The sequence below is a fragment of the Eretmochelys imbricata genome, chromosome 2, assembly GCF_965152235.1.
Source record: "Eretmochelys imbricata isolate rEreImb1 chromosome 2, rEreImb1.hap1, whole genome shotgun sequence".
NCBI lineage: Eukaryota > Metazoa > Chordata > Testudines > Cheloniidae > Eretmochelys > Eretmochelys imbricata.
The window spans coordinates 257,574,879-257,596,311 of NC_135573.1; the positions used below are offsets into that span (position 1 = coordinate 257,574,879).

The following is a 21,433-nucleotide window of genomic DNA, read 5'->3' on the forward strand; positions in this document are numbered from 1 at the left end:
ATGATTCTTTATATAAAAATAAAAAGCATCTATCCCAGATTCTAGGTGCCCTAGACATTTATTTTAAAACACAAAGCATGACAAATCCAGCCACAAATGCAACCATATGCTAGCAATAATCAGATATCCGATACAGCTCCCTATGCTCCTCAGAGTCAACCCTCTGCCACCAGCCTCCCTACCCCCAAAATCCTGGATTTGTAGCATGGTCTGAAGGTCAACATATTCTGGCTATCACAGACCAAAGTGGGGAGTGTGTTCCAAAGCAAACAGGCCCTCCTGGGAAACACCCTGCCAGTAGCCCCTTCTCTTTTAAACAAGAAACCTCCATCTTGCTTCTGCTGACCTTAACTGCAACTGTATAATATGAAGAGAGACATGATCTTTCAAAGTAAGTAAGTTTCAGGCCTTTATATGTCAAAGACAATCTTAATCATCTTAATCCAGAAACTCATGGGCAGCCAACTCAGATTACAAAGGACCAATGTAATGTACTTGCTTAACAAATTTCCAGCATCAGGCTCCAAAGAGATTTAATATGTACCCCAGGCAGAGTATGACAGTGGCATGAATCACTATGTCCAGATCTTTCCCTTGAAAGAACATGGGACCAAATCTGGTTTTCAGTGAGGGTGGCAGAGATACACCTTCCTGTTCATAATAGCTCTCTGTTCATAACAGCTACGAATGTACCAAGATGGACAGTGCCAAAATATTCTGGGGAGTGAGACAGATAAATCTGGCACTGGGGACAGGTACACAAGAACATTAGTGTGACCACCATTTTAAACCATGTCTAAGCCAGTTCTTGGCCAACAGATACCATCTAAGAGAAGAAAGATTTCCTCGACAAACAATGGGGTCAAGAACGTGGATGGAATATATTTGATACGTAACATTCTAGGTGATCATAAACAATGCTTTTGGTATTTTGTTGGGTATGAAGTTTTATAGTTGTTTTTGTGACAAATTTGCACTTTTTCAAATGTATTGTTTAATGACCATAAGGCCCAATCCTGCAAGGTGCTGATATCCTTCCAGGAGGCTCCTATTAACAGCAGTGGGAGTTGAGGTCATTCACTGCCCCTGGAGGATATGCTCAGCATATCACAGAATTAGGCCAGCAGGGAATTTGTCCTAGGCACATTATAAATAGAAACAAAGAAAAATAGCTAAACATTATTGCACTTAATAAGACTTGTGCTGTACTTTCTTGATGTGCAAAAATCAGTTTGTTCATCATCATAAGAAAACTGAAAATTACTTTTCTGATTTGGGGGATGAAATTTAGTGCCCTGGGAGCTGAGACACAAATGATAAAGAAGATAGTGTAGCTGGTTCTGGGCAGAGTCGTACAGAACTATATTACCAGTCTTATGAAGAACCTCTTGGAACGACTTACATCTTCGTTCCTTTCAGCTAAGCAAGCTTGACTTTCTTGCATTCTCCACCATGCTGGCAATTGACTTAGGTTTTGAATCTCAAAGGTACTTAACACATTTTCTCCCAATTTAATCAAACCTAAATGGAGTGATGGAACATCGATAGAGAGAGCTGGACCCTAGGACACCAAGAAATATACATTAAAATGGATATCAATACCGAAATTGCCTGATTAAAAAGCATACATTAGCTAAGATTTGTGTTTACATTAACTTATAACAGAAAGCAAAGGTTCAGTTTCTAATACAGAAGAGATCATAAAATCATCAAGAAAATATCCTTCTTCTGACTAATACATCGCACTACACTGAGATTTCATTTGTGGCCCGGGAGTCCCTCAATGCTAACAGGCAGACGGCAGCCCATACCATAACTCACCTCTGGCCTGCGACAAACACATTCCCCCAAAACACTGTTCGCATAATCTGTACCTAAAAGGTGTCATGTAAGGTATGCAAACCAATAACATGCTGGTCATTAATATTATTGAATGATGAATGTACGGGTGGTGTATAAACAAATATAAATGTGTGCTGGAAATATGTTCTTAAAAGGTGTTTTGGAAACAGTCTGTCCTAGACAGGCCTAGACTCTAAGCCCAGCCTGTCCTAGACAGGCCTGTCCTGGCCTGTTTTCCTGTGTCTCCAGTGTACACTGAGCCAGGTAATACCTCAGAAGACAATGAAGATTACATCTACATATAAGATAAAAAAAGCCATCAAGCTAAATGCATGGGGTGGGGGAGAAGACAACTTAATGATTATGATGCAGCCTTCCTGGCTCTTGAAAGGGTGACAGTCGACCTTGGTAAATATAAGCAGAAAGAGAGTGACAGTTTGGCATCCATCACCTGGCAGACAAAGGGGAAGCAGCACCTTTTGAGTTCCTGAAGAGTGGATCCTCTTGGCCTGCACACCAAGAGTAGCTGGAAATGACTTTTGGTGAGAAACCTGCTTCAACAAAATTGTAACTTGCTGAAGTTAAGTTTTAGTCACTAGAAAGTGTGTTTTGTTTTATTTGTAATCATATCCGTGTCTTCTGTTCTTACTTATTATCATTTAAATACGTTCCTTTTAATAGACAATCCATCTCAGTGCTGTGTATTAAACGGAAGGGTAAAGTCCTCAGCTAAACTAACAGCTCTTTGGAGGCAGCAAGCTTAACAACCTCTGTCAGTATCCAGTGAAAGGTATTGGATACTGCAGGTCCAGGTCAGACGGTTTTGGGGGAAACTCGGGACTGGAAGAGCTGTTGGTGTTATCCTGCAAGGAGTAACCAGGCTGAGGCCATTGTGCAGTGAGCATGCTTCTGGTGTTAGGGCTTTCGGCCAAAACTGCACAGTACAGAAGCACTTACGGTTACAGGACAGGTGGTGACAGAATCGTTACTATCTGGGTGACATTCATGCCAGTACTTTTATGTGAATTTAGTACTCCTGAAAAGGCTTCTGATAACCCTAAAGACTGAAATCCTCTTTTCGGGCCTGATCCAAAGCCCACTAAAGTCAATGGGAGTCTTTCCATTTACTTCAGTGGGTTTTAGATTAGGCCCTTTCTGCAAAGAACATATATAGCACAGGGAGCAGCAGAGGAAGCCCGCCCACACTGCCTCACCTGTATCTTCCCTACGCTGTGGGCCAGACTTCTCGAAGGCCCAGGCTACCTGTCTGTAGCAGCAATTTGCAGCCACACAATTTAGACCTGCAAAAATGAACTGCGGGCACAAACTGCACCCACAACTCAAATCTGCCCTACCTACCCAATTGTGGGCATAAACTAGATTACTCCGATTTCTCTTCATCATTTATTTGAGGGGTACAAACTGTATGCACAAAAAGGAGATTTTAAAGGGCCCCTTGAAAACTAAACCCCTTTAAAAACTTTAGCCCCTTGAAAATCTAGCCTTGTACTTCAACCCGAGGATTATCTCAGAGCACTGTCTATACCCTAGAAAAATTACTAATTAATTATAAGAGTGTCAGCCCTGGGTCCTGTCTCTGTTCCCTCAGAACAAGGTTGAAAAGAGTTTGGCTGCTTGCGTAGACAGTGCCACATAAATTTGGCTTACACTCAACTTGATGGCATTTATCTGTTTCTGTGTATGAAACACAATAACATCTAATTAATTTCAAAATGTCCAAAAATGTTTTAGGCAGCAAAGGGCAGAAACCTATTGACTCTGGTGAAAATTGGAAGAGGGAAAAGGGGGACACATGAAGCCCCTGGCATCTGGTTAGCGGAACAGCAGCTTTAGCCACCTCTGTAATTGTCTCAGAGAAAAATGGAAGAACTGGTTGATGGCAACCATTAACACCTTCCAGTATAAAAATACCCCCCATTTCAGTTCTGCTTATTGTCCCAATACAGTGTAAAATGCTGAATGACTTATCTTCCAGACAGAAAGAAAAGAAATACGATGGGAGGGAATGGGGGGGCATACACACAGCCCCTAGCATGGGTCGGGGAGAAAAATGCAGGGATCTTGGCATGGGGGGAAGGATACAGAGGTACTGGCATGAGAAGACAGGGGTAGGTACACAAATACACAGCGTGACACTGCACCCCATAATCTTCACAGTGATATTATTATGATATGATTATGGCATAATTATGATGCATTTTATGCAAGACGGGTTATGTGAGATGTCATTGGAAAGGTTATGATTTGCTGAACATGATTATCCTATTTGTATGCATGTATCATTTTTGAATACATTGGAAGGGCCAATTCAGAGCAATGGGCCATCAGGAAAAAACAACAGGCCTTAGGAGAAGCTTATCCCCCACCTGGTAAACCTTCCTGTCAATGCTCCAAACAGGCTGTGAACGATGGCTGCTATGACCCTACAAGGACATGTGATGAGACCACGTCTCTAGACTCCATCTTGGGATGTCAGTATTTTTCCACAGACCAGTCTGGAAACCAAGCTTTGGGAACAAAGGATTCCCACCATATGCAAAAGTTATATAAGGCAGGTAGTGACATCATCTGGTGTTCTTCGCTCCCCACACAAGAAAACTCCTGAAAAGACCTGAGGAATAAAGACTGAACTGGGAGAAGTGCTGGACCCAGACTAAAGGGATTTTTAGCCTGTGAATGAAACACCTGGGGATTCCAAGCTGTAAAGCAAGTGCAGCTTGCCCCTTAAGAAACTACAGCCTGCTTGTATCATCTCTTAGGGTGAGAATCTGCTATTCATATCTAATCCATTTAGTATATTACGTTTAGTTTGCGGTTTTGTTTATTTGCTAGGTAATCTGATTTGATCTGTTTGCTATCACTTATCACTTAAAATCTATCTTTTGTAGTTAATAAACTTGTTTTTGCTTTATCTAAACGACTGAGTTGGAGTGAAGTGTGTGGGAATCATAACTCAGGGGCTGTTGTGTAACAAAAGCTGTTGCATATTCCTCTCCCCATTGAGGGAGGGGGGTGAATTTTATGAGCTTACGCTGTACAGTTCCCTGTGCAATGCAAGACGGTATAATTTTGGGTTTACACTTCAGAGGAGGTGCATGCCTGAGTAGCTGAGAGTAGCCTTCCCATGCAGGGCTGGTCAGAGAGCCTGCTTGTAACTGCAGCTGGGTGTGTCCCTACCTGTTTGTATGCTGGTGAAAGTGCAGGCTGGAGGGCTTTGTAGCTTGTCACAGCAGTACAGTGTGAGAGGGAGTCCAAGCTGGTGGGTCAGGGGGCTCAGTGGTACCCCAGTTCCAGGTGGAAAGCCTGGGGAGAACCCGTCACACATAGATCCTATGGCACGGGCAACCCTGGTATGGAAGGCATGTGGGGATGGCGGAACACGGAGCACAAGAGCTCCTGACATCACAAGGGGAGAATGGGGGACAGTGGTATAGGGGGAGGGAGGAATGGAGGACACACATCCCCTGGAATGTGGCAGAGGGGGCAATGAAGGGGCATACAGAGCCTCTGTAATGGGGAGGGAGAATGGGAGACGCTGGAATGGAGGGAATGGGATAGGGTGCAAACAGAACCCCTGGCATGGGGTAGGTGGAAGTGGGTTACAAGGAGTCCCTGAAATAGAGGAGGAAGTTAGGGTAGCATAAAGGGACCTTGTGGTGGGGAATGGAAGAATGCAAGGAGCCCCAATGTGTGCCTTGAGCTCAGCCTATAGAAGCAACGAATTGTGCAGCCCTCTAGTTTATGTACACCTATTACAATAAGAGTTCTAACTAGTGATGAAATAAGGGATTTCTTCTAGGTATTGGACTGAGACCACCAACTCATTTCACATAGGCCACTCACCAACCATTAGATAGTACCAAACGTCAGACACCCAAAAGGTGAAAGGTTATATTTATACATATATCATTATATCCCATCATTATCAGCTCTCTCAGCCAGCCCATGCTCCTGAAATGTTGTATGTGTTGTCACCTTAAAAGCAGCCTCCACATGCAGCACAACTGGCTCCACAGAGTGTTCGATTTTACAATGCAGGTTATGGCTGGCATATCCAGGTTTGCTTCCAGTAAAATTCAATTCAAATTCACAGAATTCATTGGCTTCTAGAAAAGAAAAATTCAGTTTCTTCATAATCATCATCTTTCCCCTCCTCCCCACTTTACACGGCTAAATCCCCAAAGCCTTTGAACGTCAATGGGAAGACTCCCATTGACTTCCATCTGCTTTGGATCAGGCCCTAATTTCACAAACGTGTTGACAACATCACACTCTACCATTTCTTTCTTAATGTAACACTCAACAATTTAAATATTTCTACTAATAATTATTTACAAAGCACAGAAACTTTACCTAACACTCCAGTATAAGGTTCAACTTCAACTATATCATGTGCACTGATTTTTCCCCATGTATATTTGATGGATGATTTGCTGTTATTCCACATCTAAAACAATTGAAAAATTAATGAGCTAAATAATGCACTTTATGCTTTCACGGGAGTCTGCAAAATGCCAATATGTTGTCAATAGTGCTGCCTTAGAAACAAGGTATTTCAGTGTTTGCACTGTTTCAATTTTATCTTCAACAGTGAACTCATGTCAAAACCATTCTACTATAAACATGCTAAGATCAGTTTTAGGATGTGACAGGTCTATCTAGTTATTTGCGTGGCCTGTATCACCATAGTACTTGAACCCCTTCCCTGAAATGAATCAAGAACAAACAAAAAACATAAAACCCAAGAGTTTAAAGCAACATTGATGGTTAAAGTTAAACCCAGAAAAGCGTGGCTAACCAAAGCTACTGTTAGAATACAGCAATATATGCGCTCCCATTACGCCCATGAAGCCTAGTTACATGCATTGAACAACAACATAAAGGTAGAAGCAAACAAACCTTAAATGTTTTTTTTACATTTACGCCAATAAAGTTTTCTCCAGGGATGATAATGACATAGGGTTCCAAAAGGAGTTGAAATGGTTCTGTTGAACCTTTAACTTCTATTTCCAGTGCAATCACATCATCTGTTTTGGATTCTGAATTTCCAAGCATCACCTGCTTTTCTGAGCTGTGTGAGGAAATCATTAGAATTACTGAGCAGATTTTGCATTTATATATGATCTGATCTAGTGTGATATAGGGGGTTTGATTTGCCTTTAACTTACACTGAAGTGAATGAGCTGTAACTTTACTGAAGCCATGAAATAAAACTGGAATGACAGGAGAATCAGACCCAGGGTATCTAGTGGTTAGAATAGGACACTGGGAGTCAAGACTCCAGCGACCTATTGCCTGGTCTGCTACCATATTGCCTTGTGATAATGGGAAAATGCTTAGATTCAAATTTTTAAATTGTGTGTCTCCATACTGGGGTGTTTTAGACACCTAAGATCAGGTTCCCCACTCAGTTATATCCAGAATAAATCTGTTGGCTTCTGGATATACACCAGTGTAATTAAAAGCAGAATTTGACCTCTAGGATGTGACCTTCAGAAGTATTGAGCACTCCTAGCTCCCAGTGACTTCAGCTGAAGTTGAAGGTGCTCACCACCTCTGAACATCAGGTGTCTAAAACTGGACACTTAAAAATCAAAGCACCTAAAATTACAGGCCACTTGTGGAATTGTGGGCCTGTAATGTGCCTCAGCTAAAAATCATGATAACAACATTACCTTCCTTATGGAGATGTTGTGAGAATTAATATTCATAAAGCACTTTGAGCTCCACAGATGAAAAGCGCAGTACAAATACAGAGGGTTATTGATGGGTGAGAGCAGTGTGCACTACAGCTAAACTTTACTACTGCCAAGTCCCATAACAGGTCTCTTTTGCAATTGCTCATAACCTTCTCAAGCAAACTGAGTCTGAAAGGAAGTTTTCCATGACAGGCCTCAACCCTGGCAATAAATATTTTTTGGCTGATCTTTTTTTGAATTATGCAAATGTGGAAAATATAATCGTCCTTCCTTCTACATGAAACGAGTTTAGTCATCCCAGTTCAATTTCTACTGAGCAGGTATCCATATCACAAAGACCACTATGACAACTGGCAATAATTGGCAAACTTGTTGGTAGTCTCAGCAGAAAGGCCACGGAATTAATGGGCATGGAGACTGAATTACCTCTTGCCCACATAGGTGGTCCCTCTGGGAAGTACTAAAGCATGTGGGAAAGCTTGCAATGATGCTGTCTGCTATCTATTCTGTGGATAAATTATGTAGCGTTGTTGATCCAGGACCATTCACAAGCATTACAATCACTAGAGAAATAAACCACCACCAATAAACTTAATGCTAATAATTTAATTACACTATTATGTGTCTGTTGCATGTCACTACTGCTTCTCAGCTTACCTAGGTGGCTCTGGGATGTCCCTCAGTACAATTTGAATCACACTGTGATAATCTTTCAGCTATATGAAAGAGGACATAATTTAAATCATTTATGCTGAGGTATCCATCTCCCCCCCCCCGCAATCAAGAACATTTAAAATGGGGAAAAGTGGATGCAAAATAATCTATAATTAAAAGTTAAAGGACTACAACTATATTGCATGGTTACAAGAAAAATACTCGTTACAGTAGAACCTCAGAATTAGGAACAGCTTGGGAATGGAGGCTGTTCGTAATTCTGAAATATTCATAACTCTGAACAAAGCGTTATGGTTGTTCTTTCAAAAGTGTATAACTGAACATTGACTTAATATAGCTTTGAAACTTTACTATGCAGAAGAAAAATGCTGCTTTTAACCATCTTAAATGAAACAAGCACAGAAACAGTTTCCTTGCCTTGTCAAATCTTTTTTTTAAACTTTCCCTTTATTTTTTAGTAGTGTATGTTTAATACAGTACTGTACTGTATTTACTTTTTTTTTTTAAGATTTCTGCTGCTGCCTGATTGCATACGTCCAGTTCCAAATGAGGTGTGTGTGGTTGACCAGTCAGTTTGTAACTTTGGTGTTCGTAATTCTGAGGTTCTACTGTAATTCAGACTTTTTCCTTTAATTTGCCCTAGTATATTACATACTGTAGACAAATATCTGAGAGATTTCCCTAAATCAAGAATAAAATTACTTTAATGCCTTAACAGCTGAAGTATTTGTCTATCCATCCCACTAATATCAAAATTCAGAGGTCATCAAACTCCAAACTGTGCTTGAAAAAGAGGCACTGTTGTATCTGTTGGCAGTACTAAATTTAAAGATGGCTCTTCTTTTATGCTAATAGTGTGAAGGAATGACATACAGTCGGACCTTAATACTGTAATGTGTTACAAAGAGCTCACTTATTTATAAATACCAGTAATCTGAATAATGCAATATGTGTCATTTTATGTTTTCACTAATGAAACATTTATTAATTCAGTTTTCTATTAACCTGTATTAAGATCTTTCTTAAACCACAATACATTCCACTCCTGTTTAGGCAGTTATGTGACCCTAATCACCCTCAACTCTGTAATCTGTTTGGATCAAGTCTTTTTAAATACACTAACCCAATTCTGCTCTGATGCCACTGTAAATCTCAAGCATCTCAGATGAAGTTAATGGAGCTGAATCAGTATAAAACTGAGATCAGAATCAGGCTCGATATTTTGCAACCAAAACATATTTTCCTTTAATAACGCTGTAGATTTTTAATACTATGTATCCCAGCATCACAACAGTTGATTAAACTTAATTCAAAAATCTCTACAGCAAGGTTTTTATGACTTGCATAAAAATACACAGCTGGAATTTATAGGAAATAAGAAATCTTGACCCGTACCTCCTGCGGAGCATAAGTGAGAATAAACTCGTGATCAGTGTGGGGCTGCAGAATTCCCAGGTTAGGATTTATAGAGAAAGCTGACTCTACATCTAGGTGGTACTTGACCTTTGCAAGGTCCCCAGTTTCTTCAGGCATTAATGGTTGCAGATTAGGCTTCATTATCTGCCAGTAGAAAGGAAGTTCCACATGACTGGAAATAGATTAATAAACAGAAAAAGACTATAATACCAAATATTTAGATAGATTTTTTTCTGTAAGATCATAGCATAAAATTGTACCACAGTCCACAATATCCTTTTCCTTAAAGATCATAAGAAAATCTCTACTAGTCACAAAACTGATAGAGTTGTGTAGGAAGATTGTTACAGTATAAAAATACAAGGAAGCTGCGATAAACTATATAAGTATTGAAAAGCTATTAGCACAAGATGTGGACAAACTGGAGAGAGACCAGAGGAGAGCAAAAAAAATCGTAAAAGGTTTAGAAAACTTGACCTATGAGGAAACGTTAAAAAACTGGCCATGTTGAGTCCTGAGAAAAGAAAACTGAGAAGGGACCTGATAACAGTTTTCAGATATGTTAAGGGCTGTTATAAAGAGGACTGTGATCAATAGTTCTCCATGTCCATTGAAAGTACGACAAGAAGTAATGAGCTTAATCTGCTGCAAGGGAGATTTAGGTTAGATATTAGGAAAAACTTTTAAACTATAAGAATAATTAAGAGCTAGAATAGGTTAGTAAGGGAGGTTGTGGAATCCCCATCATTGGAGGCTTTTAAGAACAGGTTAGACAAACACCTACCAGGGGTGGTCTGAGTATACTTAATCCTGCCTCAGCGCAGGAGGATGGATTAAATGACATTTTAAGATCCTTTCCACCCCTACATTTCTATGATTCTAGCCTTCTTAACCTATAATGTAGTGCAGCATTTAGGTGACAGAAGTAGCCTTTGCTGACATCAAACTTTTCCCTTTCTGGAATTTCATCCAAAGCCCACTGAAATCAATGGAAACACTCCCATTGACTTCAGTGGGTTTGGACTGTACTGCTAGCTATTATGTAGGTAGGTATCTATATTTAATTGTAAAATGAGGTCAGGCTTAGACTCTTGACATGTAAGTAAATGACTATGCATTGTTAGCCAATCATGCCACTTAACTAGAAAGCAGTCAATAAGAATGCTTGCTTAATTGAGTTGCTTCATGGGGAATTTTGTGTAATTTAATAGGCTTTAAAATCCACTTCACTGTGACATCTAAAACCTCACACTACACAATAGGTATGGCAGGAAGCTGATATTTTAATTTCTGAGTGCAAATGAGGTGAAACTAAAAGAACAAGTGCAATTTTTATACTGCCTGGTATGACAGAAACTATAAAACTATTCTTGATAGTCACCTGTTTACTACTGCATTGTATGCAAGTTTGTTTCACAAAGTACAGGTTTGTTTCATACAAATGCTTTACAATAAAAGTGTAGTGACCATGCCAGTGCAATTAAAATGTACAGAAAATGTGATGCTGGATCCTCAACAGGCAGGAATCACAATAGCAATGGAGCTCTGCCAATTTACCCTAGTTGAGAATCTGACCCGTCGTTTATAAATCCAAACACAATTCTCTGTCACTTTTCATTTTGCTGTATACAGTTTCCATGTCAGGTTCTGCACTCCAGTGAAGTCAATACAGTCAGTAAGGATTTACATTAATGTAATCAAGATAAGTATCTGGCCCATTGATGCTTTGGTTATCTGCAAACCTCTAACTTCAGTCATCAGAGATATTGAACTTATTGTTAATTATATTGTTAATTATTATTAGTGTTACAGCAAAACCCAGTGGTCTCAATCAGGATCAGGGTACCATTGTACTAGGCACAATATAAATGCACTTTAAGATGTGGTCCTTATCCCAAAGAGAGTTTATTCCCACTAAGGGCATTTTGTCCCCAACTCTCCCATTTACAAATCTTCTGGGGCTGGAGGGATACAGTATAAAGAGCTGAAAATGTATCAAAATACGGCAGCAGATCAGCCATTCAGTCAGGAGTGTGATCTGTGGCTGCCTTTAGCACTCTGATATATGTATATTGTGCCCATGGCTGCTATTGCAAACAAGAATAACATTTATCCATATTGCTGATTAATTGCATGAATATTTCCCCAACCCAGGGGATTCTTGCTGTCCCAGTCTAACAGAAGAGTGTAGCACATATTAGATCATAAAACAACACTCTACAGTCCTAACGTGCTATTATATTACTAGCAGCTACGTACGTAGAGTTTCTTATAAGGAGTTTCTTCTCTGTTGTTGCATGTGGATTTTGGGGGTCAAAACGTATGAGGTGCTGTGCTGCTATGTCTCTAGGCTCACCAGGGGCTGGGTGGCTTTCTCCACCAGTGACAGATAAAAGCTCTAAAGCTATCAGCTGTCCACTTCCTGCAAGAAAATAAATAAGAATCGCTGTTTACCATATGGCAGTTAAGTTTATTCACACTGCTTGCTTATTCATGACCATACCTATAGCAATGGACACTACTGATAAATCTGGGTTTTCCTCAGCCTTCTGCGCTCCAACGTGCTAAGACTACAGTACCTTCATGATATCATTTCACTGCCAATCTACACCAATATATACAGATAGTTTCCTTATGTATTTAACACACTTTGGGGTTGCAAGGTCAGCTCATCAGCTAGTATAAACAGATATGATTTGATGTAAACTGGCATAGTTCCACTGAAGTCAATTGAGCTATGAGAGTTCAATTGAGAATCTGACCCCCAATCTTTATCACAGAAAATAACCAATTAAAAAAAAGAGTTGTACATTAACAACTACAGCAAATAGTAAAAACCTTTGCACTGCTGCAAATTTTTCAATAAAATTATTAGGAAGCCTGGAAATTATATATAATTTCTTAAGTATTTACAAGTCCTTGGTAAGAAAAGCATTTAGGTTAAAAATCAAAAGGTTAAATTAGCAAACATAACACAATTGCCTACATAGCTTAAGACTGGGTATGCCACAACACGTTTCAAACCCAAATGCATGTCTTTCCCACAAAAACTGGAATTTTACAATTTGTCACCGTATATTCTTGATATCATAAATATCAGATCTTGAGTCAATGCAAAATGGTATAAGGCCAATGAAATGAATCACACATTATTTTAAGTTTTCTCCCTTGCTAATTCCCCTCATTGGCCACCTAATTCATACTGAGAAAGTAGGGCAATCAGCTAGTTATCTTGGATGCCTGTAAAACAAACACCAGAAGCTTTGGAAACAAGCAGGAAGAATTGGAAGTCCTTGCACAGTCAAGGAACTATGATGTGATTGGAATAACAGAGACTTGACGGGGTAAATCACATGACTGGAGCACTATCATGGATGGGTATAAACTATTCAGGAAGGACAGGAAGGGGAGAAAGGGTGGAGAAGTTGCACTCCATGTAAGAGAGCAGTATGATTGCTCAGAGCTCCAGTATGAAACTGGAGAAAAGCCTGTTGAGAGTCTTTGGATTAAGTTTCGAGGTGAGAGCAACAAGGATGATGTCATGGTGGGTATCTACTACAGACCACCAGACCAGGAGGATGAGGTAGGCAAGGCTTTCTTTGGACAACTAACAGAAGTTTCCAGATCACAGGCCCTGGTTGTCATGGGGGACTTATAATCACCCTGACATCTGCTGGGAGAGCAATACAGCAGTGCACAGAAAATCCAGGAAGTTTTTGGAGAGTGTTGGGGACAACTTCCTGGTGCAACTACTGGAGACCCTGAACTTCAGAAAAGCAGACTTTGACTCCCTCAGGGAACTGATGGGCAGGATCCCCGGGAGGCTAATATGAGGAGGAAAGGAATCCAGGAGAGCAGGCTATATTTTAAAGAAGCCTTATTGAGGACACAGGAACAAACCATCCTGAGGTGCAGAAAAAATAGCAAATATGGCAGGCGACCAGCTTGGCTTAACAGAGAAATCTTTGGTGAGCTTAAACATAAAAAGGACACTTACAAGAAGTGGAAACCTGGACAGATGACTAGGGAGGAGTATACAAATATTGCTCGAGCATGCAGGGGCGTAATCAGAAAGGCCAAAGCACAATTCGAGTTGCAGCTAGCAAGGGATGTGAAGGGTAACAAGAAGGGTTTCTACAGGTATGTTAGTAACAAGAAGTTGGTCAAGGAAAGTGTGGGACCCTTACTGAATGGGGGAGGCAACCTAGTGACAGATGATGTGGGAAAAGCTGAAGTACTCAATGCTTTTTTTGCCTCAGTCTTCACAGACAAGGTCAGCTCCCAGACTGCTGCACTGGGCTGCACAGTATGGCGAGGAGCTGAGCAGCCCTCAGTGGTGAAAGAGCAGGTTAAGGACTATATAGAAAAGCTGGACATGCACAAGTCCATGGGGCCAGATGCAACACATCCGAGGGTGCCGAGGGAGCTGGCTGATGTGATTGCAGAGCCATTGGCCATTATTTCTAAAACTCGTGGGAATCGTGAGAGGTCCCGGACGATTGGAAAAAAGCAAATATATTGCCCATCTTTGAAAAAGGAGAATCCGGGGAACTATAGACTGGTCAGCCTCACCTCAGTTCCCGGAAAAAATCATGGAGCAAGTCCTCAAGGAATCCATTTTGAAGCACTTGGAGGAGAGGAAGATGATCAGAAACAGTCAACATGGATTCACCAAGGGCAAGTCATGCCTGACCAACCTGATTGCCTTCTATGATGAGATAACTGGCTCTGTGGATATGGGGAAAGCGGTGGATGTGGTATACCTTGACTTTAGCAAAGCTTTTGATACGGTCTCCCACAGTATTCTTGCCAGCAAGTTAAAAAAGTATGGATTGGATGAATGGACTAATAAGGTGGATAGAAAGCTGGCTAGATCGTTGGGCTCAATGGGTAGTGATCAACGGCTCGATGTCTAGTTGGCAGCCAGTATCAAGGGAAGTGCCCCAGGGGTTGGTCCTTTTCAACATCTTCATTAATGATCTAGATGATGGGATGGATTGCACCCTCAGAAAGTTTGCAGATGACACTAAGCTGGGGGGAGAGGTAGATATGCTGGAGGGTAGGGATAGGGTCCAGAGTGACCTAGACAAATTGGAGGATTGGGCCAAAAGAAATCTGATGAGGTTCAGCAAGGACAAGTGCAGAGTCCTGCACTTAGGACGAAAGAATCCCATGCACTGCTACAGACTGGGGACCGACTGGCTAAGCGGCAGTTCTGCAGAAAAGGATCTGGGGATTACAGTGGATGAGAAGCTGGATATGAGACAGTAGTGTGCTCTCGTTGCCAAGAAGGCTAACAGCATATTGGGCTGCATTAGTACGAGCATTGCCAGCAGATCGAGGGAAGTGATTATTCCCCTCTATTCGGCACTGGTAAAGCCACATCTGGAGTATTGCGTCCAGTTTTGGGCCCCCCACTACAGAAATGATGTGGACAAATTGGAGCGAGTGTAGCGTAGGGCATCTAAAATGATTAGGGGGCTGGGGCACATGACTTACGAGGAGAGGCTGAGGGAACTGGGCTTATTTAGTCTGCAGAAGAGAAGACTGAGGGGGGATTTGGTAGCAGCCTTCAACTACCTGAAGGGGGGTGCCAAAGAGGATGGAGCTCGGCTGTTCTCAGTGGTAGCAGATGACAGAACAAGAAGCAATGGTCTCAAGTTACAGTGGGGGAGGTCTAGTTGGACATTATTTCACTAGGAGGGTGGTGAAGCACTGGAAAGGGTTACTTAGGGAGGTGGTGGAATCTCCATCCTTAAAGGTTTTTAAGGCCCGACTTGACAAAGCCCTGGCTGGGATGATTTAGTTGGGGTTGGTCCTGCTTTGAGCAGGGGGTTAGACTAGATGACCTCCTGAGGTCTCTTCCAACCCTAATCTTCTATGATTCATTATAGGACTTTCTCACATAGTTTAAAGGCCAGCGTCATGCATCAAGTTAAGAGGTATGTTTCTAGTGCAGTTGGGATTCCAAATGTTTCATTTAGTAGAATAATGTAACAATAATAACATACATTGAACATTGACGTTAACATCTTCAAAATGCTTTGCAAACACTGATAAATCCATTGATTTAAAAATGTTTAAAACACCTTGTACTTTCCGCTTTATACAATATCTCAAAACACATTAGAAACAAACCTGTAACTGTGATGTCATTGATCTGGCAATTATCACAAACAATAGTGAATGTCTGCTTCAGGTTTTCAGGAGACGAGGGGGAAAACAGTATCTAAAAGAGACGATTACACACAGTGAAATAGCAGTGCCCATAATTAATTTCATACAATTCTTAGACTTCTATACAGAGATGTTCATTACAAAAAAACTCTAGCGATCAATTAATCAATTATAAAACCTTACATATGTCATAAAAAGTCTTTAATGTTCAGAGTCTGCTCTCAGTTACTTTGAGGTAAATCAAGAGTAGGCCTTCTGAATTCACTGGTGTTCCACCAATGTAACTGAGGGCAGAATCAAGTCTTAAATATGGGATAAATATACTGCAAAAGAGTGTGGATAGCATGTAGAGATCATTATCAACGTTATTCATCCACCCCTATGCATCCTTCAAGCAATCAGCACTCTGCAGAAGATCTCTGTGTAATCTGGATCTGAGAAAATGGGAAAGGACAGCAAAGAAAGCAGTACAGATCAGCAAGATCTATATATTAATTGGAGTGTCCCTCTTCAAAAAGAGCACAACCGGCATCCAAAATGGAGCATAAGCATCTGTAGGCATGCAACAAAGGAATTTATGCTCCAAAAGGAAAGAGGAGGAGAGATTGCCCTTCCTTCCCAAGGCAATCTGTGAAGGAAAGTGCTTTCTTGGATTTGACTCTCTCCATTACAGTAAGGGATGTACTCCTGTGATCTCAAACTGTTGTTGTCTCTGGCTTCACACAGGATCCCTTGATTAGGGTCAGACTGGGCTTGTCCCCTGGATATGTGAGCAGAGCTGGAAGGGCACAGGAGCCTTCTCCCCTTACAAGCACCTATAATTGCAGTCTCTATGCTCTCAAATGCTACTCACTAGCACCTCCTGGAGTACAAGCCTCCCCAAAGGCGTAGAAAGGTGATAGGGCCATGGCACCACTCCCCTCACCACTGTCCACATACGTGAAAGAAAGGAGTGTACACTACAGCCTCCTAATGGGTGGCTTAGTGAGTGCATTCTTCCTATGCATGGGAGACCTCCAAGAGGCATGTATGTACATGTATATGTACAGGTGATATACAAAAAATTATAAATATGGGCTGGAAATACGTTCTTAAAATGTGTTTGGCAAGTAGGGCTTAAATCATCCTGCCCTAGACAAAGGAATATGGTTGCACCTGCTTGAATGTGTCTCCAATGTAAACTGAGCAAAGAGAAAGCCTACAGAAGTATATTTACATAAAAGATAAACAAAGCCATCAAATTAACGAGTGGGGGAGATAACCATTTAACTATCATGATGGTGGTGGAGACTATAAAAATTAATGTGGCGTCAACTCCATGGTGGATGCAGGAGGGCTTCTTGACTTTGAAAACAAAGATAAACTTTGAGGATATAGGCAGAGAGAAAAAGCCAATTTCTCACACTTCACCTGAGGAGACAAAGAAATCAAGAGCTTGAGCTCTGTTGGATCCTGGCTAAAGACTGGCCAGCCATGCTGAAAGACCAGCTGTGGTGAGAAATCTACTTTGAACAGAAGACTCTAGTTTGTTGAGTTAGGTTTTAGTCTTAGAAGCGTATTTTTACTTTTGTTTATTTGTAACCATTTCTATCTCAATTCCTTACTTGGTATCACTTAAATATCTGTTCTTCGTTAATATATAATCTTCTTTTATTACACAAACATCAAAGTGCAGTGTTTCAAACTGAAGAGTAAAATCCTCAGCCAAACTTACAGGCTGGTACTGCATACTGCCTCTTTAAAGGAGCAGCGACTTGATAAGATTTTGTTAGTGCTACAGTGAGAGGGGCTGCACACTGCAGAGGAGATGGTTTTAGGTAGACTTGGGACTGGAAGGGCTCTTGGTGTCACCCTGGAAGGAGTAACCAGGCTGCTGGAAGCCAGGGGGAGGCCACTGTGCTGTAAGCAGGCTGCTGGTGTCAGGACTCTGAGCCAAAGCTGCACAGCACAGAAGCAGCCAAGGCTATAGGGCAGGCAGTGACACAATCCCTTACTGGTCTGGGTGAACCCCCTAAGCATCACACTTAGGGATTTTAAAATGGCCTATATTGCTCATATATTTGGTAAAGTACAAAATATTAAACACTAATTACTGACCTCTAATAACATAGCTTGATCTGGACCTAGCTCAAAAACAGCAGGTCGGATCCCAAATGGACCTTGCTCCACAAAACCAATAGTTGCAACAGCCTTGAAGTGAAAAGAACAAACAAAATAAATTGATCATGTTGGGTTTTTGTAGCCAGCTATTTAGAATAGGTGACATCCTGTGACAATTAAAGTTTTTTCTTTCCATATAATTCTTCTTCTTCTTTAATAAATCTCAAAGGTATATACCATTGCTTAATTGACAGAAAATCCTCATGGTTTTCTGGGTTACCTGGGGGGAGCAGAGGGCAGGAAGGGTGCTGTTGTCACAATCAAGTGGCAGATACAAGGGGCCTTTTTAGAAGTTTACAGAGGAGCATGTATGACTTCAGGCCAGCCCTGCTGATTGTCATGGCCCACAAAGTCTTTATACTTTGAGATACCTAAACTGTGTCCAATGGTTCCTCCCAATCACTTACCCTGAAATTAGGAGGTGGCCATACTTTCTTTGGCATAATACAGAACTTTCCATTACTGGACCCTTCATTTCTGCACACAAATTCTGTCATTTTTACTCCCCCCACAAGGCAGGAACCACAATTGATGATGCGAGGCACTGCAACAAACAATACAACAAAGGAAAATACGCACGTAGTGAAAGCTAACTGCAGGAAAAATAGTTATTTAATCAATTACTCTTTAAACATGGACTCATTGAATATGAATTATTAAGACTCTAAAGATGCTAAACACTTTAAATGGTTACTTTAAAGGTGCAGCAGTTTGAGCTGTAACTTGCTATAACTCTCCCATATTAAATGATGCTTCCAGCTCCAAGTACTTAAGGATTGTGTCAAACTTTGATAACAATAAAGAAGATTTTGTAAAAGAGCTTTGTGCTGGGGGAAAGTAAATCACTGATGGCTAACAGTACATCTTCAGCTCGAATAAATAGGCATAACTCCATTGAGCTATGCAGATTTATGCCAGTTGAGATTTGAGATATTACAGGCTGGGCTAGATATTTTCAGAGGAGAGTTTTGCAGTAAACAGCACCCTAGATATTTAATGTTTAACAATTGAGGAAGTGATGGACATAGCAAATATATAGAATCTGAGTTTCAAAAGTGGCTTCAGATTTTTGGGCCTCTGGCTCTGCACCCTGAAAATAACTGTTGGCACAATTTGGCAGATACAAATAATTAAGGGAGTATTTTACAGCATTTAAATGCCTATTAATCAGATTATGCATGTAAATCAGACAGTTAGACACGTAAGTGGTATGAAATGCACCTGCAACATTATTCTACAATCCTCCATAAAGTTGGAGACAGTCAAGGCCCTTTAAAAATCAGAGACCTAAAGCTTAACAGAAACTATTGAGTGCTTGCACCTACATGTTAATACAGGAGGTGGTCTCCTAGCTTCTATAGGGATTAGGAGAGAGTTTGGTGCTTGCGTCTCCACTAGAATATAATCTTCATAATTAGCTAAATATTCAGGAATAAACTGAATTGTGTACTGGCAAGTCATCCCAGGAGCGACAAGTCCACCCTCTCCTGGAAATTTTCCTAGGAAAGAAAATGCAGGTGATTTAAAATTTCAAATACAAAAGTTGTTCTATGCTTTCATGACCATATTCTGCCCTTTGAAAGCTGCTCTTAGTGAACTCTTAATATGTGCTATCTTAGATAATTTGCCATAAATGGTGTGACCATAAGAGAGCCTGACCCTGCAGTCCTTATATATCCATGGCTCCCTCTGAAGTCAATGGGCAGTAAGGGACTCTTTACACTGATTTCAATGGGCATTGAATCAGGACCTAGATGAGTTTTTGCAGTCTCAGGGCAGGTCTACACTACGGCAGGGATCAATGCTCTGAGATCGATCCACTGGCGGTCGATCTAGCGGGTCTAGCAAAGACCCGCCAAATCAACTGCAGATCGCTCTCCAGTCAATCCCTGTATTCTACCCCCGACAAAAAGAGTAAGGTAAGTCAATGGGAGATTTTTTCCTGTCGACCACCCGCGGTGTAGACCACGCGGTAACTCGATCTAAGGAATGTCGACTCCAGCTACGTTGTTCACGTAGCTGGAGTTGCGTAGTGTAGATCGATTTACCACAGTAGTGTAGACATAGCCTACGTCTAGATGTGTTATGCATACCATTTCTTTTGTTTCAGTCTGATCTCCCTACATTTCATTTTTAATTAGACCACTAGAGTCTCAGACTTCTGTCTGGGAGTTTCATGTAGACTGTCCTAGACAGGTAAGACAACCTCTAACTTCTAAGAAGTGATATGAGACTCTATGGGATTAAGGATCTGCCCACCTGGATTGCATTGTAGATGGGACACATACAAAAATCAATGTATTATATTCAAGTAGACAAATTAGTTCTTGTACAATTTTGCATCTTCAGAGCTAGTATAGCAACTTACCCAGCCCAATAGCAAAGGCTGAAGTAGATGGAGGAATGACTCTTACATGGCGACACACTGAAGTCAGGTTCTGCAGCTCTATAGTCATCTTTGTTTAAAAAAGAATAGAATACCAAATAACACTTATGCACCACTGTTCATTTTCATAATACTCTGCATACAGCAGTGAATTACTTCTCACAACACGCCTAGAAGGTAGGTATTTTGTAAATGGAAAAACTGAACATTTCTGTCAGCATCTGAAGTAAAGGACATGTCATACAAAAGCAACCTGAGGTTGAAAAGGATCACACTTAGTACTCCTTGCAGGAAGTTCTGCTGATGATTGAAAGAGAGATGAAAATGAGGCTCAGGAGAGTTTAGTTAGCTATGTGGAAGTCTGCATAGGGGTGGGGGAACTATGAAAGTCATGGAGAGACATCAAGTTTCTCAGAGGTAGAATAAATTCTTTGTAGATGAAAAAGCTGTTACCTCATAAACCTGACCAACTTCATACTCAGAAAACAAAACAGCGGGCGGGGTAGCTAGAAATACAGGAACAGACTGAGGATCACTGAAATAAAATAATGGGAGAGACTTTGAGAAATATTCAGTGAGCTCTTACACTGTCAGTTATTTATCTATGCCTTAAGAATGTCCTGATTGCATCCATAAGCATGAATAACAAAAATTATAAAAACCTTGCAAGATATTATTTCTGAATGATTATAATCAAGATACACAGGAGAAAATACTGTTTTGGCTAAACTGGTATAAAACCAGAATAACTCCAAAGCAAAACTCTCTGCAGGATCAGGGTCTGAGTCAAGATACGTACCTTTTATCAAATGTCACTTTTCTTCCTGTTATCATTCGATCTACCTTCTTCTGAGGAAAAATAAGAGATTTTCCTCCATTAAGAGTATTTGGTGGGAAAAAGCGGGGATTCTTCAGGCAATTATGTCGGTTCTCAAGTCTGGCAAGGTAAACGCGGTCTTGTTCTCTATCCGCTTTGTACATATCATCTTTCCAGACTGATTTGTGAGAGGAGCTAGATTTCTTTGAAACAAACAGAGAGTGTGATGCAAAATTCAGT

At 40.8% G+C, this 21,433-nt stretch overlaps 1 protein-coding gene across 1 annotated transcript in view; it reads right to left on the bottom strand.

Annotated features, from left to right (window-relative positions):
* DLEC1 (DLEC1 cilia and flagella associated protein) overlaps window positions 1–21,433 on the bottom strand; it is a 56,862-nt gene that overhangs the window by 22,313 nt on the left and 13,116 nt on the right. Inside the window, exons 6-19 of the mRNA XM_077808418.1 lie at window positions 21,176–21,396; window positions 20,830–20,911; window positions 20,359–20,446; window positions 19,316–19,489; window positions 18,398–18,534; window positions 17,928–18,020; window positions 15,792–15,882; window positions 11,913–12,075; window positions 9,633–9,825; window positions 8,220–8,278; window positions 6,763–6,934; window positions 6,217–6,310; window positions 5,839–5,969; window positions 1,403–1,561 (exon numbers count right to left, since the gene is read on the bottom strand). Coding sequence (XP_077664544.1) covers window positions 1,403–1,561; window positions 5,839–5,969; window positions 6,217–6,310; window positions 6,763–6,934; window positions 8,220–8,278; window positions 9,633–9,825; window positions 11,913–12,075; window positions 15,792–15,882; window positions 17,928–18,020; window positions 18,398–18,534; window positions 19,316–19,489; window positions 20,359–20,446; window positions 20,830–20,911; window positions 21,176–21,396 — 1,857 coding nt within the window. The remainder of the gene's footprint in view (window positions 1–1,402; window positions 1,562–5,838; window positions 5,970–6,216; window positions 6,311–6,762; window positions 6,935–8,219; window positions 8,279–9,632; window positions 9,826–11,912; window positions 12,076–15,791; window positions 15,883–17,927; window positions 18,021–18,397; window positions 18,535–19,315; window positions 19,490–20,358; window positions 20,447–20,829; window positions 20,912–21,175; window positions 21,397–21,433) is intronic.